General features: G+C 35.3%; 1 protein-coding gene across 3 annotated transcripts; it reads right to left on the bottom strand.

The window, feature by feature from the left end:
• Nucleotides 1–864: 864 nt before the first annotated feature.
• Nucleotides 865–23211, bottom strand: LOC128995075 (zinc finger protein 629-like). Of its 3 annotated transcripts, none has more exons than XM_054419959.1 (10): nucleotides 22837–23211; nucleotides 19840–20001; nucleotides 18177–18365; nucleotides 17658–17819; nucleotides 14815–14877; nucleotides 13211–13386; nucleotides 10335–10582; nucleotides 9556–9689; nucleotides 7761–7941; nucleotides 865–3614 (listed from the first exon to the last, which is right to left on the bottom strand). In XM_054419959.1, the coding sequence occupies exons 1-10, from the start codon at nucleotides 22975–22977 to the stop codon at nucleotides 3319–3321; spliced, it is 1752 nt and encodes a 583-aa protein (XP_054275934.1). In that variant the 5' UTR covers nucleotides 22978–23211; the 3' UTR covers nucleotides 865–3318. The 3 variants fall into 3 exon arrangements, with proteins under 3 accessions (XP_054275934.1, XP_054275935.1, XP_054275936.1); XM_054419960.1 differs by having other exon boundaries at nucleotides 13211–13383; XM_054419961.1 differs by having other exon boundaries at nucleotides 17658–17813.
• Nucleotides 23212–26020: the final 2809 nt, after the last annotated feature.

Here is a 26020-nt window from a genome sequence, read left to right as displayed (position 1 = left end):
AAAAGTATTTTTAAATAATCGTTTTACAGTTTTATTATTGGTCTTAATTGATGATATAAGACATCTATACTATAAATGAATCTATATTAAAGAAATAAAATTAGCTTTTAAAATATAGTTTGGATGTATGTCCTTTGAACTTAATGAAATTTACATTTAAGATGCTTAAAAATAATGCAATATTTAAAAATAAGTAGCCTACTAAATATGATGGGACACCCAACTATTTGGTTCTGTTGTTGTAATGTTAGGTTTATAATGCCAACAAATTAAATACAATCTAGGAATAATTTGTTTTCCAAGTAATGTTAGATACAATACTGACATTTTTTTTAAATGTTTGTTCAATATGTAAATGTAGTTGCAATTAATTTTACATTCACGTAATGTGCGTGGAATAAAAAGTAACGTCTTTGGAAAAGTAGCTAAAATTGTAGCTGTAGCTACATTTCATTGTAGCTGTAGTTGTAGCTAGCTACTTTTTCGTAACTGTAGCTGTAGCTAAGCTACTTTTTTGGAAATGTAGCATTAGTTGTAGCTAGCTACATTTTAAAAGTAGCTTCCCCAACACTGCTTTTACCCAAGTACTATTCTCCCACATTGCCATTTCAGTCTAGCTCAAGTCTTAACGGAGATAGTCCTGTTAAACAAACTGGATCTTTACTATCAGCTTGATTCTCACGAAGGTGCCAAAGAGAATCTAGCCTAAGAATATTTAAAAACATCAGGTGCATTTTTTGGGTCTTAATATTTTTGGGAAACTCCCATTTGAAATACATGGTTTTATGTACATTGTAAATAATATTTTTAAAGGCTGATATCATTCAAAGGTATTAAAAATCAACAGTTTTATTTAATTCCTTTATTTACACACAAGATCATACTTTACAATTACTCATCAATGGGCCTACAAGATTATGTAAAATATATTATCTTTCATATTTGTACACACAAAAATTATTAAAATGAAAAAATATAAACACTTTTATTATGGCTTCATTATGTACACTAAAATAAATTATCCAATATTCACTGGTATAAAGGCAATACAAATGTAGTTATCAACTTTTAAAACAAAGTTATAGCTTACAAAATAATCTACTCACTACCCTAGCATTATTTTGATATAAAATAAAATATAGTGATGATTATGACTTATTCCTTAAATGTTTAACTTGTGGGAAGACTAGCTAAACCGTTCCAAATACAATCACCTGACATTCAGGTCTTACCAACTTAATTTTAACGGCACAAAATAAATTGGTGTTTATAGTCAAACTAATGATCTTGAATCGATAAAATGGGCAAGTTCATTAAACAAAAATTAATTTTGTTATACAACAGTAATAATAGTGGTGTTTTCTTGAACAACTATTTATTCGAACGAGTTCTCGAACCAGCATAATTGGACTAAGGGAACAGGGCTGTATGGGTTAAAAATTGAGTAAATCGTACAATTTAAGGACAATTTCTGGTTTTCCAGGTTCAAAATTTACAAAGCAAAACTTGACGCTCAAATACGCAAAACTTAACACCTGCAAGTACATTCAAAAACCCTTTGGTGAATTCCATATACTCATTATACTCTAATTTGTTCCAATTGCAGCAATTTAAGTGATCTTATTTTTTTTATCAAGGCAAAATTTGTGTTGATTTCCCTTTGATATCAGTAACATCCGTAATGATTTCTGGCAAGTGTGGCAACATCTGTGATGATTTCTGGCGATCGCACCAACATACGTGATGAATATTTTAAAATTTGCTTAGTTATGTTTGCTGTGGCAGGGGTATTTTAATTTTACCTTAAACAAATTTGGAGGAGACAATTCTTACTCCACCTTTATTATCAGACTTTGTGAGTACAAATTCCAACCCCTACTTGTTTTGCATTTCAAAGTCATACTTAATATCATTCATATGCAAGACTAAATGTTTTTCCCAAAAAAATATAAAAGACCAAACTAAAAAATTTGTTAAAAAAAATAAATATATAAACTAAACAAATTTGTCTTAAAATTTTACACATTTATTGACCGATAGTGGAAATATACTTCAGATAAACACTTCGCCAATACATCTGATTTGGGTAACCTGGTTTCTTGTTAGCCTTATTTTAGGTTTGCCTTTTCAGTCAAAATTCAAACAACCGCATATCAAGTATTTCAAGACTAACTTGTCTACGTAATCTAAAATATGTTAGATAAGTCACTAAATGTGTCAATTTAGAATCTAGTTAAGCTTTAGATTCTAACATAATATGTAAATAGTATTATGATTAGTATACAAGTTCGTTTTGCTTAACAGACAAAATAAATGTGCCTCAATGATAAATAAAATACTAATATACAAACCATATCAAGATAAGAACATGAAAAAAAACGTAGAAAAATAACCAACCATGTGTTTAACAAATAAGTTGGTTAACATAAAAATAAAACTATCGTGATAACCTGGTAAAAAAGATTGTAAAACAATAATAATTTACTTTATGTAAGTTTCATTAAACTTACCACTATTTCAAACTACAATTGTTTTCCACCTAATGAGTGAATTGATCTCCGAGTACTTTCAAGACTCACCTAAGTCAGGTCTACTCCTTACATAAAAAACAAACTTTTGTTAACATTGTCTTTGGAGATTACAAGTACGGTATCCATTAAGCAACCCTTAAAAATAAAAATGAATAGATTAACATGCTGGAATAATAACAAAAGTTTGCAATTTTGCTGTAAATACACAACACTTTCCCAATTCATTACGTTTTGATTCAAAACTGTACCCAAAAATCTCAAAATATGACACCAAACTACATTATTTTACATTTTCTACTACATACATAGAACTAATTGCTGGATACCTAGAATAGATACAGTTTATGCCAAAACTTGAACTTAACAAACTAATTATTAATACTGATATGATTATGTTGATTTGATTCACTTAATTTTTTGGAGGTGGGTTTTATAAATTTTTAACTGGGTTGGAATTTGATTCCAAGGTAAAATAATACTTTCATCATATAATGTGTGTTATGATATATTATGTTTCTATCTGGAAAGCAGAAAATACTTAAAAACTGGCGACAGGCAAAATACGCTTTAATCTGCACAATGATCTATCTATCTCACCTAAGGTAAGAATACTCGCAACATTTACTGTTTTATTCGGTTTCAAAATTAACAAAACATGAAAAATAATAAGTATTTTGAATTTTAAATCTGTTATACAACCCCGGTATAATTAGTCTTACTACTTGTAATTCTAGGTAACAGGGACTTAACACAACCTTTGGTATTGAGTTTACCGTGAGGTGGGGGGTCACGAGGAGGCGTGGAGCCGTCTGTAGTTCTCCAGCATCTGAGTGGTGGCAGCAGTCGCCAAGTACGTCGTGTTTCCCGACGTCACTTGAAACACCGGCGTGGTGGTCCCGTTGTGGATCACATTGGGAGGCAAGATGGCTGCAGCGTTCACCGTGGACAGTGTGATTGCCTCTTGTGGCTCGTCAGACTCACTGTGACTCTGGTGTTCCTGTCCAGACGTGTTATCGCCGTTAACAACTGACTTGCGATTGTGGAGCATCTTGTGGGAGATCAAATACTGCTTGGTAGAGAAACCTGCAAGCAACGTTTAACATTATTCTAGAATATTGGTTGATTATTTATAGATTGGACAGCAAGTAAAAAATGTATTAGAATATTTTTGTATTTGTCTCAGGTAACATGGGGCAGTCAGTTAAGCTCATTTACGTTTCAATCTCCGTCATAACCAAGTCTAGTTTTCCAACTCCTGGATTAGTACTTTAATACTTTTGAAATGGCAACCATACGAAAGTAGGTATTTTTAGCCAAGGTTGAATGGAGATGAGTGTAATATGAGTGATAGGCTAGGCATCTTAGGAAAATTAACGGAAAGTTTAGGTACAGTCCTAATCACACCTTTTCTTTATATTTTTTGGGTCGCTGAACACGAATATGAGGTTTGCTGACAGATATTATGCCCGGAACATTGTTTTTTTGACAAAAAAGTCTAAATTCGCTTATTTTTTTAGGTTTTTGGGCTAAATCTTGGTGTAAATGGGTTTTCTGAAAATACCCGGGTTTGTAAAATTAAAGAGCATAAAATTTACTACAAGTTTCATACATAACACTTGTTTCTACGACAAACCGTTACGTCACTAGAGCACACTAAAAATAGGTAAAAATACCAAAAATGTAAATAAACGCTAAAACGTGCCGTTTTACATTTAGTCAGAGAAATGTAGGATATGACTTTAAAAAAATTGCAAGAAAACGTTTTATGGTTTTCTTTTGTAGTGTTGGGTCTGCAGAGTGACATACTAAAAGTTGCCAAAAATCGGTCCACAGGAAACCACCTAAAATCACGATAAAAAATGGCGGATTTCCCAACATTGGTCAAGTTTGAAAAAAAAGATACCACATGCATTCTTTGTTTAAGGCGGGTTACACACCGGTGTCGCGGATATGATGTCGCCGATATTTCTGATGTCGCGGACATGACGTCTGCGACATGTAATAAAATGCAACCATGGGAGAAGGGACACGTGCTGGCGACATGAGAGGGAATCAGTTAAGTTTTTCGTCAGTTTCAATAATGTCATCCTATGAAGAAGATGGTGTGTTGATGCTGCTGATGCTACGGAGACGAAGACGACGACGAAGATTAAATGTGAGAAGAGAGATCTGGACCCATCCTTATTGGAAGGATAATCAGTTGTCCAGTCAATTCACATTGACTCTAGTATAATATAACCACCACTCGAGTAAACCCACCACTCAACTCACAAAACAAAACAGAAGTACCAAGACCAAGTGACAGCGCCGAAACTAACTAGAAACGTGTTATGCGCATGCGCGGGCCCAAGAGACACGAGACATGTCTGTCCAAACACCGACCGGTTGGTTCGCTCGAGACACGCGTCTGCGACACGAGTCGCGGACAACGTGTCCGCAACACTGGTGTGTAAAGCTCCATAAGATAACATAGGTTGGTTTTCGAGGGGCATGTCGCGGACACGAAAAATATCGGCGACATCATATCCGCGACACCGGTGTGTAACCCGCCTAAAATTCTTTGAGATATTGATTTGGGACGGCCACCGATGTTTATTGGGTGGTTAGTACTTCATTTCAATAGCAAACTCATTTTTGGCCGCCATCTTGGATCCGCCATATTGGATATAAATAAAAATATGTAAAAGTAATGATAACGTTGTGACACATCATTACAAACGAAATTTTCACGCTGATGTCAATGCCAAAATCCGTTTTTAAATATCTTTTTACGTTTTGAAGATATATTCAAACGAAAACTCTTCCCCATACATTTCTTATGGACGTTTCGTACTTCCGTAGATTTTTTAAGATAATTTTTCTTACATCTCCAGTTCTGATCAACGCTTGCAGTTCAGTCTAGCCTTTAAATATTCTGTGATTTAAGGGCTTTCATTTGACCTATTGATCATTAAAATTGAACGAGTTACAGACGAGCTACAATCCTCAAAACAATATTAAATTTAACTTTTTTTATTAAAAGATTTTTATCTTGAGTTGATTTTGAATTACTTAGTAAATGTTTGGCTTTAATTTTATTAATCACTATATAAATCACTATATAAAATCTTACAAATCTAAAATGAGTCGTGGACTTTCATTTAACATTAAATTATTTTTATTTATAAATTTGTCTTTAGTTTAAGACATATATACCCAATTATAAATAACAATCAATAAGTAATCTTTAGCTAAAATAAAACTCAATACTTTGACGAATTATTTAAGATCATAAAGAGTTTTGGAAGTTATTTAAAATTGGGGATAAATGTATTTAACTAAAGACAAATTTCAAAATAAAAATTATTTTATGTTAAATGAAGGCACACGGCTCATTTTAAAGTTGTCAGATTTTATTAAATGATTAATCAAATTAAAGCCAATCATTAAATGAGTAATTTGAGACCACAAATAACTTGGTGATGTATTAACAATCCGAGATATAAGTCTTTGAATAAAAAAGATTTATAAAAAGTTAAATTTAATATTGTTTTGAGGATCGTAGCTCGTCTCTAACTCGTTCAATTTGAATGATCAATAGGTCAAATGAAAGTCCTTACATCACAGAATATTTAAAGGCTAGACTGAACTGCAAGCGTTGATCAGAACTGGAGATGTAAGAAAAATTATCTTAAAAAATCTACGGAAGTACGATACGTCCATAAAAAAAGTATGGGGAAGAGTTTTCGTTTGAATATATCTTCAAAACGTAAAAAGATATTTAAAAACGGATTTCGGCATTGATATCAGCGTGAAAATCTAGTTTGTAATGATGTGTCACAACGTTATCATTACTTTTACATATTTTTATTTATATCCAATATGGTGGATCCAAGATGGCGGCCAAAAATGAGTTTGCTATTGAAATGAAGTACTAACCACCCAATAAACATCGGTGGCCGTCCCAGTTCAATATCTCAAAGAATTTTAAACAAAGAATGCATGTGGTATCTTTTTTTCAAACTTGACCAATGTTGGGAAAAGCCACCATTTTTTATCGTGATTTTAGGAGGTTTCCTGTGGACCGATTTTTGGCAACTTTTAGTATGTCACTCTGCAGACCCAACACTACAAAAGAAAACCATAAAACGTTTTCTTGCAATTTATTTAAGGTCATATCCTATATTTCTCTAACTAAATGTAAAACGGCACGTTTTAGCGTTTATTTACATTTTTGGTATTTTTACCTATTTTTAGTGTGCTCTAGTGACGTAACGGTTTGTCGTAGAAACAACTGTTATGTATGAAACTTGTAGTAAATGTTATGCTCTTTAATTTTACAAACCCGGGTATTTTCAGAAAACCCATTTACACCAAGATTTAGCCCAAAAACCAAAGAAAATACCTGAATTTTGACTTTTTTCGTCAAAAAAACAATGTTCCGGGCATAATATCTGTCAGCAAACCTCATATTCGTGTTCAGCGACCCAAAAAACATAAAGAACAATGGTGATTAGGACTGTACCTAAACTTTCCGCTAACTGCCACTTTTATTCCTAATATGCCTAGCCTATGAAGCCAAGTATGAATGGAGATGAGTGTAGTACGAGTGAAGCCAAGTATGAATGGAGATGAGTGTAGTATGAGTGGCGCGATCTTGGTTTCTTGTTAGTGACTAAGGCTGACTTATTCCTCAACTAATTCATTTTTAGGTGGTTGGTAAAATGCTTCTACTCAACAGGAAAGTCTTTAGTCACACTTCACAGTCTACTTTTTGTAATGACGAGTGCCCTTTTTCATATCTCCGTATAATCTGTGCCAATGAATGTTAAATTAATTTTCTGTTTCTTTTTCTGTGATTGTCAAGAGTCAATGGACAGTAAAACTCCTCCATAAATATAGACACAGTGAGCCAAGAAACTGGTTTTGTTCAGGTAAGTGTAAACAGAATAGAGGAAAGCCGACTACCTTCACTAGCTTTAGAATGGGTTCCTTCAGGAAAAATATAGGCCTAGTATGTGATAGGCTCCTGAAGATAATGGCATGGACTTTTCCTCTTTAGGAGGCATTTAATTTGGCAAATAGGCTAATCAAAAGGCATGAAAACTAGGCGCAAAATGAGTCTGAGCAGGAACCCACTAAAAACATTGAAATCTGCTTTGACCGACTTGTAAAGTTAGTTAGGGATCTCTACTTTCATTAATGCAACAATATTGTGTAGACTAAGAACACTCAACAGTTGACCCTCACCTTTATGACAGACATCACAGCGGAATGGTGGAGCCTCAATCGGTTCCTCAGGTGTTTCTGACGTCGCGTGGGTGGCTTTGTGCATCAGGTAATAGTGCTTTACAACAAAAGACTTGTGACAGATCTCACAAACGTAAGGTCCAGCAATCCCGTGAGTCTTGCGGTGTTTGCGCAAATTGTCCTGGAATAACACCATTTGAATTTATTTAAATTGCAAATTTAGTGTAATTTACAGTTAAGTGACCAGTAAAAATTGAATTATTTGAATATTAAGTGCCCAACAAGGCTTTACAAATCATTATAAAGAATGAATTAATTGTTTATCTTAATTACTCGTATGTTCAAGCTATCTTCATAATTTATGATTCTACTAGCTCCCGTCCTTTGTATGGGGTTGGCGTAAAAGTATTAAATGCTCATTGCAGTTATACTCGTGCTTTGCGTTTGCAATGGAACAGGAGAAGGTTTAAGAATATTTGGTTCTTTTAATTTACAGTATGCTATAGTAAAGCACATCTACCATAGCCATAATGTTTTACCACTGCATCCAAACAATAAAGAAAGTAAAATTCTAATTTTTCACAGCTTTTTGATTGCTAGTTGGTTCAAATTAGATGTTGTAATAAATGAAAAAAATAATAATAATAGTTCTGCATCCTGTAGGTAAACCTTAACTTGCTATTGAATATCATAGGACCAACTTGTCTAGTTAAGTTGAAACAGCCGTCAAAATTCTTTAATTCTTTTTTAAATATGAATTCTCATAAGGTTAACATGGGAAACTTTACAGCCATTGGGGCGGAGCCCAAAAGGATTTTTGAGATAAGAATGCTTATATGTTAATCGAGCATCCAAAACATCCATCCATTTAAGTGTTCTCAATTATAAGATTAGTAGGAAGTAGGATTTTCCTAACAGCTTGATGGGTGCAGTATGCAAAATAATCATTCTCAGTAAATTCAGTTGTAATATTTATTTAGGCTAATCTGTCCCAAGTAAATCATCACTTTAGAATTCTATACACGTTGTCTACATACTTATCCTCTGTTCACAAAATTTACTTATGCGGTTTTAGGAGAAGAAATCTCCTCCACTTGATCATAACTTTAAAACAATAGCTCAGCAGCTGAGGTTAGTCAAAACGTAAATCAGCTGTGTCGTACATACGTTCAGCAGGGGGAACTTCCCCTCGAACCGCCTAAATTTTGTGGAGGAAAGAGTCCCGTTAGTCCGAAATGGTTGGGACCGGGCCCATTTCGGATTACCAAATATTAAATGTTATTTTTTTTACTTTTTGAAAATTTTGAAAAAAAAAATTTAATGTGATTTGGCGGGATTGGAACCCGGTACGAAAATGAAAAATGTTAATAACAAAAATGGTGATATATTTATTAAAATACTCTACAAAACAAGTCTTATCTCGCCCCGCCGCAACAGAATACTTTGACGAGGTACAGCTAACTGTGTTAAAAGTTACTGTTAAAAGTTTAATAAAAAAAAATTCAAAAAAATATATTTTTTGGTTTTGGATTAAGCGGACTTTAGGATTAGGTACCGAAGTTCGGATTATCGGGACTCCACTGTATGTATGATTATGTGTTGTTATGTATTGGAATATTTTTTTGGTGACCCTAATAGAGTAATATGATAAAATGGAATATAATTTTTTATAATCCATTTTAATGAAAGGCTTGCATATTTATTATATAAATGGGTTGGTATTGACAAGGGATTGGAGTCAGAATGTAAAAAAAAACTGTGATTGACCTGAAAGAAATTACAATAGACAAACTACCTTTCTCGAGAAAGATTTGCTGCACATGTCACAAGCGTGCGTCTTCTGTCCAGTGTGAGACACTGAGTGTCGTACAAGATGCTCCTTGCGACTGAATGACTTCCCACAAGTTGTACAAGAGTACGGCCTCTCACCTATCACACACATACAACAGTGAGCTAAAACTTATAGATCAGAGAAACTTGACTATAATGAACAAAAAGGGAAAAGGTAAAAAAATAACCCCATATCCATTATGAGAACATACTGATTGCTTGGTTTTCACCTTTTTTATTTTTTTACTTTATTAATCAATAAACTTCTAAATTCCAGAAAAGTTACAAAACTACAATACAAGAAACAAAAATAATTATTACTCATTACTGCATCACAATTTGAAAATATTTAGGAATAGTCCATAATATGGAATTTAAAAAATACGAATACTCTTGCATCTTAAAACGTGGAATGTTTAACAATTTCAAGAACAAATTAAATATGGATAAAGCTTAGGCCTACTAGCCACACAGAGAGTCTATATGGGCAATCTTATAGTGTAGCCTATCACTGAATATTGTTTTGAAATGGTTCTTATGCCCAGTGACTTTGTACCATGTTCTGTAGCTCTATCTTTATTATTGTTTCATATTCAGCTGTTCCGGAACTTTTCACCAATCTTGTTTATAACATTGGTTATCATTTTATTCATTCATCACAATAACAAAACACTTGATCTATGTATTCTACATCTTAAAGAAAGTGTGCAAACAAAATGTATACCTACGATCTAGGAGACTCACCCGTATGTAGTTTCCGATGCTGGAACAGATGTTCCTTTCGCTTGAAAGGTTTGCCACAGATGTCACAGGCATAGTGTCCGGCTGCGTCCTTGTTGTCATGGGCAGAGCAGTTCATTGCGTGGTTCGCTTGTTGCTCCGCAGTCTCTAGGTGTTTGCCACACTGGTCACACATCGAACTGTCCGCCACTTCTTCCTCCACCACCACCGTCTTCATTCGGAGAAACTCCCCGATCTGGGCTATGGACTCGCTGAAATCACACAGCAATTGATGCCATAAAAACTTTTTTGTTTAAGTGTTTTCATTCAATATCTATGTTTGTTTGATTCATTATTAAATCTACTGTACTGTACTCCTTATAATATTACGGTGAATTTAATATCATTTCAGTTTTAAAATTAGGGTTTCATTTAGCCAATAAACTTTACAACAAATACCCTTAATACTGTAGTGATTGTCAGTTATTATTACTAGGCCTACAGATCGGAAAGCGATCGAAGTGGCATTAGCTTTAGTCAGCCTTTGTTTACATACGATGTTTTGATGTTGAGTTGACATGATTGAATCAAGTTGATTTAGAATGTTTTCTAATAATACACAAATTATAGTAGCCTACTTTACTGTAAACTTAGTGTGTTTAAAGTTTTTCAAGAAGGTTGAAGAAGCGTTGAGCATGTTTGTGTTGTTGTTTTCTTTAATAGCACTACTTTATTCAGAAGATTATTTGCATTAAAACTACATTTTATCAATTATATTCAATGTAAAAGTCATACATTATAAGTATTTGACTTTCTAATGTGTTAACGAGACTCCTAACCTCAAAATCTAAGCGACCTCCATGTTATCCGAGATTCTCGGTATCCAAGGTAGTCTCGGTCCCATCAACCTTGGTTAATCGGGAGTGTACTGTACTGGTAGTATTACACGTTGCATATGTTATTTCATTTCCAAATAAACGGTGATTAATAACAAAGGGAGAAACCATTTAAGAACATGATGTTAGCCACCGAATCACTTTAGTTAATTAAAAATGGTTTAAATACCTTAACTGTCAGGTGATCCTTGGAGTAGTAATTACACTACTGCAGTTTCAGCCCTCAGGGGGCTTTCTTCAGGTGTCAAAGGAGGTCAAAAGTTGCCATTCATACAAATTCGTCACATTTAAACTACGAGAACACAAATACGGACACAAACACGAACATAAAAAACGAATACACATGCAAGAGTCACAAACATTTCCCACGGGTTGATTTATGCGCAACGCGACGAGGAGCTAGTCTAAAATGAGTGAGTCTAGACTAGCTCCTCGCACGTGTCGCGCATAAATCAACCATGGGAAATGTTTGTGACTCTTACACGTGTATTCGTTTTTTATGTTCGTGTCCGTATTTGTGTTCTCGTAGTTTAAATGTGACGAATTCGTATGAATGACAACTTTTGACCTCCTTTGACACCTGAAGAAAGCCCCCTGAGGGCTGAAACTGCAGTACAGTAGAACCTCTTTAATCCGAACCCCTGTAATCCGAACGTCCACTAATCCGAACGCCTCATTGCTGTACTCTATACACAGTACAGTAGTTCTTTATTGTATACTGTATTTATTGATATACGTACCGTAATTATTTTAATTGTAATGTACAGTACCGTTTATTCCCTATGTTTACTACTGTATTAAATAAACACTGTATTTTACTTTATAAAGCATTTTTCACTTTTCCCTAGCTATTGTTGTGTATAAACAACAATATGTTCTGTAATCCGAACTATTCAATAGTCCGAACTACCCCTGGTCCCAATTAGTTCGGATTAAAGAGGTTCTACTGTAGTGTAATTACTACTCCAAGGATCACCTGACAGTTAAGGTATTTAAACCATTTTTTTACCATTTGAGGAGCTGATTTATAAAAGTAAACATTTTACAAAATATTTTGTTTTTATATGAAAAAATAAAATTCACAGACAAAATGTCTTTTTTGACCTTGCTCATCTACCGACTGAGGGAAAGCGGTTGTCACTAAACCAGTGGTCCAGTAAAAAAAATCAAGGTGATGCTAATAAACATTGAAGGTTCAGGGGCTCTTAAAAAAATCATCCCGTTAGGTAAAGTAAACTTGAAAATTTAAATAGAGAATACTTTATTTATATTTAGGATTATTATGTACAAGGATAGGGATCAGCTAGCTTACCTGGTAGATAAGAGTCCAGATTAGCCTTGATTACACATAAAACACATGACACAACACAGATCAGTTTTTCTGTTTTTCTGTGTTGTGTCATGTGTTTCATGTGTTTTATGTGTAATCAAGGCTAATCTGGACTCTTATCTACCAGGTAAGCTAGCTGATCCCTATCCTTGTACATAATAATCCTAATCAGCCAATTGGCCTTTCCTTAACTCCTAACCTATTTATTTATACTTAGTGCACTGTTATAGGGAGGGTAAAAAAAACACAGTCCACTAACTGGCTTTTTGAAAAAGTCCTCAATTTTTTTCTGTTTTACTTGAGCCCCCCTTCTCCTAGCAGCAATTTGACTTCATCTTTTTTAAACCAAAACAAAAATATGTTTTTCATTTTTTTTTTTCAATCTCTAGGCCACCTATACTCGCCATTTGACCGCAAAGAGTTAAAGTCAATGTGAGATTAAACGCTTTTTAGGGGGTAGTCTCTTGACATTTTACTAAAAAACACCTCCCTGTAGCAGCAAACCTTTTACTTGTTAAACCTAATGATTTAAAGACAGAATCAATTTGATATGTTTAAGGAAATATTGAGTGAAAATCCAGTGAGGCAAATGAAAATTCGATTAGTCAGTAGGTTTGCTGCAGCGGGATATTGATTATTACAAAAACTGATGGAAAATGTTATGATCGTGTTACCGCTCATCAGTTCGGATGATGGTAGCTGTATTGTTCTGGTCCTTGTTATCTTTGTTGTTGAAGCCAAAGTGAACGAGCATATCCTGTCCATGGTTAGGAGCGAAGGTGATGGTCTGATGGATTGTTTCCCCTTCCACCACCTCACTGTTTTCACTGTGTCCCGGAGAACTGTTCTGCTAACATTCATCAAGATAGTAAACCTTTACATAAGTAACTTATACTACTAAGTTGTAGCCTAAAGCAAACTAAATGTCCTATAAGTGGCCCTTATTTTGGTTTATAGTTGTAATTGGCACTAGTGTTTAGTGGATTAAAGGCTAATTAACACGATAATAGTATGATATAATATGGTTGTGACTTGAGATAGTTCCCCTAAGCATATTAGCATGTGGGAATTCGGAATTAAATAATTATTCAACAATATTTTTGTTTACAAATAGGCTACAGAGGAGGAAATATTTACATAAAAATACTACTGTTTTAAAACATATGATAGTACCAAATTACAATAAGGTTTTAATTAGTGATGGGCGGATCCAAGAAAATGTCCGGTAAATGGATCCGGATCTTCAGGTCCGTATCCGTATAAGTTTTTTTCTCTTTTTTTTCCAAGGGCGGGTTTTTTAAATAAGTCATATGGCTAGGCAATTTCACAGTATTTGTTGATGTCAAAAATGCATATGGCTAGGTAATGTGACAGTATATGTCGACATCAATAACTCATATGGGTAGGCAATGTCAAAGACTATCTGTGTCCATATACAAGACTGTCTGTGTCCATGTACAACACTGTCTGTGTCCATATATAAAACAATCTGTCTTCATATACAAGACTATCTGTGTCCATATACAAGACTGTCTGTGTTTTTAGGACACAGGTTGTCTTTTATATGGACACAGTTAGTCTTGTACATGGATACAGATAGTCTTGTACATGGACATAGATATTCTTGTATGGACACAGACAGTCTTGTACATGAACATAGATATTCGTGTATGGACACAGTTAGTCTTGTATATGGACACAGATTGTCTTATATATGGACACAGTTAGTCTTTTACATGGATACAGATAGTCTTGTACATGGACACCTAGACAGTCTAGTACATGGACACAGACAGTCTTGTATATGGACTCGGACAGTCTTGTAAATGGACACAGTCTTGTACATGGACACAGACAGTCTTGTACATGGAGACAGATAGTCTTGTACATGGATACAGATAGTCTTGTATATTGACACAGATAGTCACTATTAATTTTATTTTAAAATACATCACTATGACAAACCACCTGTTCTTATGTATGAATTGTACTTTATAAAGGACGTTTTGTGTTAATAGTATAAAAATAAAAGTAAACTTGGATCCATTAAAACCGGATAAAGCCCAAGATAATATTTTTTGTGGATCTGATCGGACGTTGGTTGTAGCTCTGATCCAGCGGATCCGGTAGTCCGATATTTGGATCCGACCAACACTAGTTTTAATTACATATTCATTAAAAATTAGTTAAATCAGAATGTATGCTAATAAAAACATAATGTGAAAAAAGTAAAATGGTCTCTCAGTACGGTATATTAGAATTAAATAACTGAAATTACCTCAACTGTGTTAGGCACTCTGACGTAGTATGTTGTGGTTCCTTGATCCATATGATCATGAATCTAAAAAAAATAATACAGAATAATTAACACAAGCATTTGTATCCGTCCTAAAAATAGTTTGTGCTTAATCTAAGATCTTAAGACAGAAGTTACCCAGTGAATTAGATTCTAACCTAAACCTATCGCTTCTTACAAAAACCTGTTAACCCATATTTTAGTCAACAAAATGTAGTTCTAAATGGAAATGTACTGAAGACACTGATCACGTTTATCTTGCTATAACATGCGTTGAGTAGTACAGATTTAAAAAATGTACAGGACCGTTTATGGATTGATTAGGGTATCTAGTTTGTTTCCATTTCAAAATTCAAGATTAACTCCGGACTTTTCAAGACTAGTTTTTAAACAATGTGGGATGTGCCGAACCAAAATTTATCGATTCTGGATACTCATACAGAAGATCTATTCTCAATTATTGATACTGATACCATTTTTTATACTTTTACCAAATTATCTAAATTATTAGGTTACCGGTATACTACACCAACCCTGTCTTTACGTCGTTTTTAAGTATTTAAAAGATAATGGCGTGTTTTTCAAATAAAGAAAAAAAATTGATGCAGCAATGAAAAATTCTAATTTGGGTTTAAACCCTTCTTTACGCATTAAATAACTACCATTAAGACCATACCAATGGTAAATGAAGATCTAACAACAAAAAGACAATTTTATTTTAACTAGATGTGTGCCAGCCTGATATAAAGCCAAACTAAAAGCTACACTAAAGGCCGAACTAAAGGATGTGTGTGTCAAGCCAAACTAAAGGAAAAAGGGTGATCATCTGCGGTCGTGGAGACATCATCGTCGACTTCTGGGATCACTGCGAATCCGGAATATCTTCCTTTGATCACAGAAACATCATCTTCGAGGTCGAAGCAAAACCCTGAATACTGTATCAACAGAACCGCCATTATCGTCTCAAGTGGTCACGGAAAAGTCATTGTCTTCCGTGATTGCAGCAAACTTCTTAATAACTCCTGCAGCCGTGTAGACATCATCACAAACTCCCGTGGTCACCGAAACGTCATCGTCGATTGCGGAAAATTCACTAACATTTCTCGGCCATGTAGACATTATCATTGTATTACCTGATCTCGGCAAACTTCAGTTCATCTCCTGCGGCAGTGTAGACATCACCATAGAATTCTGCGGTCATGAGAACGTGAACGTCGTCTAGCGTGATCCCAGCAAAATTATACACATCTCCCGCAGCTGTCTAAACAGCATCATCTGTCTCCCGCAGTCACAAAAAAATTATTGTCACCTAGCGCGATTGCGGCAAAATCATGAACATCTCCTGAGGCCGTGGAGACATCATCATCGTCTCCAGCAGTCACAAAAATGTGATCGTCGTCATGAACATCAAGAAACCATTAAACTTTACCTGGGTTCATAAAACTCCCAACTGTGAGAACAAAATGAAGGCAACAAAATCCCGACTTTTCAAGACCATTTTGAAATTCAATACTGATTCCCGACTCTACTGGACACCCTTATTGGTTTTAAAATCATCTACAATGAGTTATAAAAAAACTTCACTAAACAAAGACTAAATGCATGGTTTGTTTATAATCAGCTGACCCAGTGCATTTAAAGTAGGCCTACTTGCGACCCTAGATCAAAGTAGCCCGAGGGCGGGGGGAAGTAGCGGGGGGGGGGAATGGGTTTCACCCATTCCTTTAGGTGAAACCCCACGATCGCAAAAAATTGTGAACATCTCCCGCGATCATGGAGACATCATTGTCATCACCTGCGATTGTCGTAAAATCATGAAAATCTCCTGCTATTACGGGGACATCTTCATTGTCAATGAGTTAAGTTTCAAAACATCAAAAAACTACTGACTTTTCTCAGGATTGAACTGTCAACATTCTGATTACTTGGAGTGCTAAATCCACTCATCTGACTGTGCACAAGCTATAGGCTAGAACTATATCAATTAGGCCAACTGATATGCAGAATATCGAGATATACAGGGTGTCCCGGAACTCTCTACCAATATTTTAGGGCATTGTTCCTGGGTAGTTAACATACCTAAATATCATATTTAAATTGTCCGGAAATCCTTAGTTACTCACACAGCCGCCATTTTGTTTTTTTAAATTATTAATTTTTTTCTAAGGAATGGTTAAACATACGAAATTTAAACTTTGCACAAACATTTATGACAACTACAAAAAAAAACCAAAACCCCCCCCCCAAAAAAAAACTAAAAAAACTAAAAGTAACTGAGATATGGTAGTTTTAGTGATACGTGACCGCTTTCAGCATGCACTGCAACTAACCTCCAGCGGTTACGTATCACTAAAACTACCATATCTCAGTTAATATACTTGTCCAATCTTAAAAATTAAGGTGTCAATCGATTTGTAATAAAATTGCCTTAAAAAAGTTATTCTTGTAAGATTTTTGTAAAATCAACGGTTTTCGAGTTATTTAAGAAACAAAACTTAAGATGGCCGCCATTTTGTTTTATAAATTTTAAAAAACGTCATAATTTTTTGGTAGCTTTGTCTAGTTGTCATAAATGTTTGTGCAAAGTTTAAATTTCGTATGTTTAACCATTCCTTAGAAAAAAATTAATAACTTTAAAAAACAAAATGGCGGCTGTGTAACTAAGGACTTCCGGACAATTTAAATATGATATTTAGGTATGTTAACTACCCAGGAACAATGCCCTAAAATATTGGTTGAGAGTTCCGGGACACCCTGTATTTTTAAAGCAATAAGAAGAGCTATCACTTGTTTATGAATTGTGTGAGCGTTTCTCTAAGACTCACATGTGTGTTTTCCGAGCGGTGGTTGTCAGTTTGTGTGCTGTCCTCAGTCTTCAGCAGTGTAACACCAGGTGAGGTGTTGGTAGTGGCTACATTGGTGTTGGTATGATAAGCATAACTCACAGACGGCGATTCCACCACCTGCGCCATGGAGTTTGGCTGCATCTAGAAAAGACATTGTAGATGAGCGTATGGAAAATGTGTTATTATGTAGTCAGTATAAAATGCTAACCTTAGGACTTTAAAGTTGTGTTATAAAACAAAATGCTTGGTTCAATTATTTTTCTCTTAAAGTAAATACACTTATTTAAATTTGGCACATTTTGAACTTGAGCAGCACCCGATTTCCATCAAATGCTGAATTACTGACACCCATAACAAATTGCTGTTGTGTGTAAATAGTGTTACATTTTACATTACCATACATTAGATTCCATAAAACCTAAACGACAGAAAATTTGAGTTTTGCAGTAAAGTTCTTTACTGGTTGCTGCCTGACATAAATGTTTGTTGATAACTCACATCTAGGGTACACTTGTACTGAGACAGCCGCGGAGGCTCAGACTCAGCAGGACTGATGATCTGGATGCTGCCAGCCTGGACCAAACTGCTGATACTATCCACACTCACTGGCCCTGACACATTCGGCACCTTCAGTGCTTCTTCTGCTTGGCTCTTCTTTTTCGGAGGGCTTTCAGCTTTGACGTATACCTTTAGAAGTATTTACTTTTAAGATTATTTTGATTTACATCATTCAATATTTTCAATTCACTATTTCACTATGGTTTTAAAGTTCATGTAACAAATCAAGTGTAAGCTAGGATTGTTGAAGAACTTAATTTTCAATGTTTTAATGTCCTGGCAGCTTACAATGCATTACAAACCAGCTGAGGGCCTATCGATCCCTACATATAGAACGTGAAGGCGATTTCTACAAAACACTACTCCTCTGTTAATAATGGACAAATTTTTACAACAATGTGTCAAAATTAAATATTTTTTGTGAAGACGACCCCTTTCACCAATTCCTGTAATAAGTCTTCGAGCTTTGCCCCACAGGCCATCAAGATCCCAGTATATTTCTAATGAAGAAAAGATTTTGTTTACTTAAACAGAGGAATATTTTGTATTAATTACAAGCTGTTCATAGTAAACACATTATACACCCAAGAGCGTTGGACTTCAGATCAAGTTCGTTTTCAGTTTCGATAACTGGTGTGGAGTGATTGATTACATTATCTTTGATTTTAAGTAATTGGAAATTATGACAGTTATTTGTTTTGAAATATCGCCTGTACTTTACAATTGCTCGAATTTAAGCAATAGTAACTAGTATAAAATATTTTTTGTCATACTGTAGCAAAAAAAGCCGAGGTTTTTAACACATGTGATGGCACATTGCGGGTCCAAAGTGGCACTTTTATTCCCTAGGGAAGTAAAAATCTGCTGTAGTAAATAGTTGTAAACTTCGATTGTTAGCAATTGCATGTATCTAAATTATTTATCGATTGATTTGGGTTAATCGATTGTAGCTTATGGTTTTGCATTATTGTCAATAGTTCGACATATCTACAGTATAATGTATAGTAAGACAATCGCAATAGACTAAAATGATCTAGCCTAATCACTTACTGAACCGCTCCTGAAAACAAGCTGGAAGTCGTTTTGAGAGGTTATCTTTACATGAAAGGTATTTTTGTTTTCTAACTTAGGCCCTAGTCTGATAAATAATGTCACATATGACAAAAATATATACCTCGGCTTTGCCTCGATCGTAAAATTTGAGCTTGGGTTGAAAAGTCACTGTAGCCTACACCCTAGTGATTAAATATAGCCTAATATTTTTTCCTAAAAAACACTTTTTCTGTTGAATTTATTGTTCAGATAAAATAAAATGATAAAAATTTTTTTTATAAAAATACAAACCAAATAAACAAGATGGCTGCAGCGTTCACCGAGGACAGTGTGGTCGCCTCTTGCGGCCTCGTCATACTCACTGTGACTCCAAAGAAGCCAAAGAAACAACTGTCACCACTAAGATGAGAAATGGTTAGCAGACCTAACATTGTATGAATAGAAAAATCGTAGAGGCCAAACATGTTTGGATGGAAGTTATATTTAGTTAAACTGAAATTAGCTGGAACTACTAAAATACTAATTGTGCAAAAGTAGCAAAAAAGGTTACCTTTCCTTCTCTTATGAACTCAGGAGAATATCTTGATGACGTGAAATAACTCTCAAGCATTGCTTCTGCATTCACACAGGATTTCCGAAAGTCAAAAAAACTTTCTAGTTTTTCAACACACTGGTTGCAAATAATTTTTGGCAAAGAATCATCTTCCTGCACCTGTGAAACAAAAATAGTATATATAGTTAAGCAGCTTATGATACAAATTCAAATTCTCATTTTTGGGTAAAACAAAAATCATCTAACTTATTCAGCATTGCCTCCAGGATTGATTTAAGTAGGCTAATATAAAATTACGTACCTTACGTCGTCAATCCTAGTAGTCTCAGCTCAGGCGACTATTTTTGAGTTTCATTTTCAAGACTTGGGGGGCTAAGGGCAGATATGACTAACTGGCTATAAACTTAGTGTTGCAAGACCGATGATGGTGAATGGCTCGGTGGTTTGGTGGACCAAGGTAATGCAAACTACCACTGTAAAGAGATTACAAAAGATCCAGCGAGTGGCCTGCCTTAGCATCACAGGAGCCATGAGAGGCACTCCAACTGCAGCCCTGGAAGTAGGCCTAGTGCCAAGCCTGCCACCTCTCGACATCATTGTGAAAGGGGAGGCAAGGATGGCAGCCTACAGAATGGTTTGTAGTGGCAACTGGAAGTGTAAAGCCTCCAGTGAGCACACAAGAATTGTGGACAAGGTGCAGACGGACACCTTGGAAATGTTACCAGACAGGATGGTGAAGATCACAGATCTAGAAAAGCCATACAATGTCAACATTGTTGACAGGGCAGCCTGGGATAAAGGTGAACATGAATACATGAAAAGGGGATTTTTATAGCCTACGGATGGCTCGAAAAAGCCAACAGGCACTGCGGCGGGAATATATGGAGTCAAACCCAAGGCACAGTTTTGCTTAACCCATTGGTAAGTACAGACTTACGAGCGTTTACTCGTACGGCCGCTGCAGGCCCGAGAAGGATAACTAACCTAACCGACTTTATTACCGTACAACCAAAATTGCTTAGACCATGCACTTATAGAATCACGCCTCCGTTTTTGAATTGTTGCCTGGGCACAGCAAGCACAGACCTCTTTCAATCAATTTTTATAGGCTACCAGTACTACAAAAAGAAGAAATAAGAACCTAAATATAATCTCCACTATCAAGAACACTGCAAACCATTCTTTATAAAAAAAAACTCTCACATTAACATCCCTGTAGCCTACATGGTTGAAGTTATAACTCAAGCAATGAAACTGAATCTTACAAAACAATCTGAAACACATAGCCTAACTACAACACCAGGAGGAAACGATCAAAATTTACCGCAACATAGACTAGAAAAAACAGGAATTACCCCAACTTATATAGAGGGATGAAACTTTACAACTTACTACCACATCGGCTAAAAACTATTAGGCCTACAGACTCAAAAAAATTCACTAACTTATATCCAATTGAAAAATTATCTTCTCGAACGTCCCTACTACAGCTTATGAATTCCTGGATGACCATACATTTAATGGAAGACAATAGAATATCTAGCCTACAAAGAATAATCACCAGTGGACAATGAGAAAAAAAATAATAAGATGACGCCTCCCCCAATCTTGATGACTGCAGAGGAGAAGAACAGCAGTAAGCGGTAAGTAAGATGTCAAAGAACAGTTAAAAAGTGTTTTTAAAACGTTAATATGCAACGAGTGGTAAGGCAACTTAAGGCAATTTTATTAAGTACAATTCTAGGAAAAAAGGTTTTAGGCTATCAAAATATTTGCAAAATTAAAAAAATTATAGCCTAACTAAGCCATTTTATAAGTTATAAGCGATATATTGTTAGGTTAACCAAACAATATAGGCTATCGAATAATCGATACATCGATCGATATTTTCATTCGGTAATTTTTGACAACAGATAATGTAAGTAGGCCTATGGAAGTCTACCCAAGCGTTTGCCTAGGCAAATCAAAACCTATCTAGCCTAGGCCTACATATAGTTACATTACAGTCACGAATAGGCCTAGGCCTACTAGAAAAATACCGGTACCTAAGTATGGATCATAAACATAAACAAATGACGTTGTTGGCCCGAATCCTATAGGTAGGCTACTAGGCTATAACTTAATAGCATTGAACATTAGTAATAGCATTGAACTGGGTTACGCTGCTAATATTGATTGAAACTATCGGTTCCGATTAGTAAGGTAAATACCGGTACTTAAACCTTCATGCGATTTTTTCACCGTCAGCAAGTTTTGTTGGTAAGGTTAGGTTATGATAGTTTAATTTTATAATAAGTTAGATGTATTTAAAATTCACAGAGGATACGCGTCCGGTAACCAGACGTGGATTAGGCGTCCGGTGGTGACGTCACCGGGTTGTGGGGTCCCGGAACGCCATTACCACAACGATACAATGTTCGGCCAGCGTTGTTCGTGGTGTAGTGGATAGAGTGCTCGGGTGATATCCAAGAGGTCCCTGGTTCGAAACCCATAGGTTTCTTTAACTTATTGTCACAGATTTTGCTTTGAATGTAATTTCTTCTTAACTGTACATCTTTGGTTATAATTTTTGGCATTTATAATTTTATGTTATGAAGAGAATTGAACCTTCATTTGATTTTTTCATCATCAGCAAGTTTGGTTGATTAGGTTAGGCCTAGGTTATGACAGTAACTGCCGGACGCCTAATCCACGTCCTGTTACCGGACGCGTATCCTCTGCGTTTTAAATTATCGATTATTAATCAATATTTTTAATTCGATAGTTTCAATCAATATTAGCGTAGCCCAGTTAAGAAACTGTACCCGTTGGCAGTTACATTTAAGTTAAGCAATGTTAAATAATGATTATTTTCGGGCCAAAAACGTAATTTGTTTATGTTTATGGTATTTTTCTAGTAATCGTGGTTACAGTAGGTGTAGACCTAAGATAGGCCTATGTTATGATGTTCATCTTTTTCAAACCAACAGATAAACTTCCGTTGATAGCGCTTACCTGCAGTGGTAGACACATTTGAATTTTTGATGGCAACTGTCTTCTCCTTCCCTCTTCTCTAAAAATGTGCATTTTAGCACCTTCACTTGATACACACAGGCGACATAGTTCATAGTAGTTTACCCTTCGGTAACCTGACATGATTTAGTTAATACAGTACTAAGTTAATGTATTAAGCTAGCCTATAACGAGATCCAGGAAACTCCCTAGATTAACGGCTATTAACAACAGGATTCATAGGCTAGGCTACTCTTTGCATACGGATGGTTACCATATAAATAAAATTAGCATAATCATTTCACTAACACTAAACACCAAGGAGGAAACGGAATTTTCTGTCCCTCACTGAATCTCTGAACATTGTCTTTCTCTTCTCAACTCAACTTAGCGCTTTGCGTTCGCCTCGCCTTCGCCTTCGCCCATCATCACAATACAAAATCCAATCTAAAAAAAAAATCCACCACCAAACCCACCAAACCAAACCAACATCAACTCAACATCACATATCACATCCACTCCCACTCCACATCCAATCCAATCCAATTCCAATCCAATCTCACATCGACTCCGACTCGAAATCATGTTTTCTCACATCACCCACCAGTGCATCAGCTCATCAATTCGCACTTTATTTATTTAAATTTATGAACATAAAATATTGAAAATAATACAGAATTGAAAACGAAACAATATGAATGAAAATCTATATCTGTACATTTCTAAGCGGATTTAATATTGTCATAGTCCAGTAACCAATCTTTCGTAAAAGCACAAATACCATTTTAGCTGCTTCCAAACAAAACAGCTGTTACAACACCACTTGCGATTGCGACGTTGCCACTTCGAAGGCCGTGGCCGGAGTTAAAGGCGGCCGTGCCACCAGTCACCACCATCGATATCTATAGTTAATTAATTAATTTTAATTTAATTTTATATTTTTTCTTAGTTTTATAAATAATTATTTTATAATTTATATTTTTTTACTCTTATTTTCTCCGTATTAAAAATTGCAGCTGAAATAAAAATTGTTTAACCGCTCCTCCTGTTGACTCCTAAGTCCGAGTCCACGTGAAATCCGATGATCCAATCTTATCCTGACTCTGCTCTGATCTCGCTCGTCACTCTGCTCCAGCTCCAGTGCCACTCGATCGTCGTAACGTAAGTCAATGCCAATGGTAAGCTTAAGCTATGCCATTATAACATTATAAGGTATGACATCTTACCATCGTATGGTAGTTATTTGATACCATTGACTATATATACCTATATCGCGCAACACACATGCTAATTTTATAAATTATCATCGTGAGCTAGGCCTACATTAACGTAAGGTTTGACCGTTAATGACGAGCGCCAGCTTGTATTCATTGCCCGAGCAGTTGTGTTGTAGTGTAGCGTAGCGATGCGACGTAGCATCGTAGCTCGTAGCAGCACTCCTTTTATCTATGGTAGCAGTGTAGCAGAGTGGGTCACGTGGTCGGTGGGGAAGCGAGACAAAGAGAGATGGAATGTGCAAGTTGAGAGCGATGCAGAGTAGGCCACGGGGCAAGCGAGGGGGGAATGTGCGAGAGAGAGAGCGCAGATAGAAGAAAATCCTACTATCGCGCTCCTACCGGCAGCTCACGTCAACTACTTCTCACACTACTACCGGCACCGGCCCATTTTAAGCCTGGGATCTGGGATGTCTTCTGTAGGTAAATATAGTCAATGGTGAAACCCTCGAAATCGACGGTTGCTTACGATAATTTTTCTAGCTGCGACAGAGTGAAATTATTATAAAAAAGTGAGCATTTTTTAGCATTTTTTAATGAGTACTAAATAACAGTAGGAACAATAATGACTATTGCGTTGGTTACAAAAGATGGTTGATCATTCAATGAATAATATATTTCTTATATCACAAGCTAAGCATGGTTGAATGGCAATTGGTTGTCTAGTTCATGTCTGGTGACGTGACACTTATCATCGCTACTGTTGATAAAATTTAGTTTCTATTATTTTAGGGTTAATTTAATGACATATGCTTTACTGTTGGTTGTATAACTTGGGGACGAGTTATTGTTCAAAATTATAACGTTTTATTTGGTTAAACGAGGTTTTCTAATGACTAAAATAACAAGAAACAAATTGTAAACAAAACACGAACTCTACAGTGTACCGGACAGAACTAACAATAAATTGGCTTCAGCTGTTTATTTATAAACGGTTGCATAATTTTTTGCAAGAAAAATACAGTAGTCTTATAAGAGAAAGAAAGAAGCAGAGGAATAACATAGTGTCTTTGCGGTAAGGCCAGTACAAAAGTAGTGAAAAAACTAGAAAACCAGATTTCAAGAACAATACATAAAAGATAAATACCAACTATAAATAACAAATTATAAATAACAAACTATCTAAACAAGTTAACAAACAAGAGATTCACAAAAACAAAACCATTATAACAACATAGCATAATAATGATAGCAGTGCAGTAAAACTTTAGTAATAGAGGCAGAACGTTGATAAAAACAGATAAACTTGCAGAAAAAATAACAAGATGAATATACTCTGCAACAAGAACAAGATAATAACAGGATAGACTATTAACAAAAATAAATAACAATGTAATAAATAGAAAGTTTACGAACATGCAAAGATTTGATGCAGGAGTTCAGGATGGAGTAGGACAAAGGCAGGAGGTAAGCATTTCCCTTAGCAAACCGATGCCAGCTGTTCTATAAGGATGATAAATCTAGAGTACCCTATATGTTTTATTTATCTGTGGTTAGTCTATGACCATGGTCTATGACAATGGCGGAAGGAAAAAACATAGGTGTGCTATTCCCACATATTCTGACGTCACTCTGATTGCAAACAAAATATCACCTGATTGTAACTGTCAAATTAGTATATGTATTTGTTTTGATTTGGTTATTGTTTTTATTATTGTTATTATTATATTATTATTGTAACTGTCAAATTAGTATGTATTTGTTTTGATTTGATTGTTATTGTTTTTATAATAATAAAAACAATAACAACCAAATCAAAACAAATACATATAGGTACTAATTTGACAGTTACAATCAGGTGATCTTTTGTTTGCAATCCGAGTGACGTCAGAATATGTGGGAATAGCATACCTATGTTTTTTCCTTCCACCATGGTCTATGACAGTATTCTAAATGGGATCGGATGAGGTGGG

The sequence above is a fragment of the Macrosteles quadrilineatus genome, unplaced genomic scaffold (assembly GCF_028750875.1).
Source record: "Macrosteles quadrilineatus isolate MER2022 unplaced genomic scaffold, UCM_ALF_1.0 Scaffold_5__1_contigs__length_97177068, whole genome shotgun sequence".
Classification (NCBI taxonomy): Eukaryota; Metazoa; Arthropoda; class Insecta; order Hemiptera; family Cicadellidae; genus Macrosteles; species Macrosteles quadrilineatus.
Note: the sequence above shows the minus strand (reverse complement) of the source record. Positions and strands in the feature narration are given on the sequence as shown.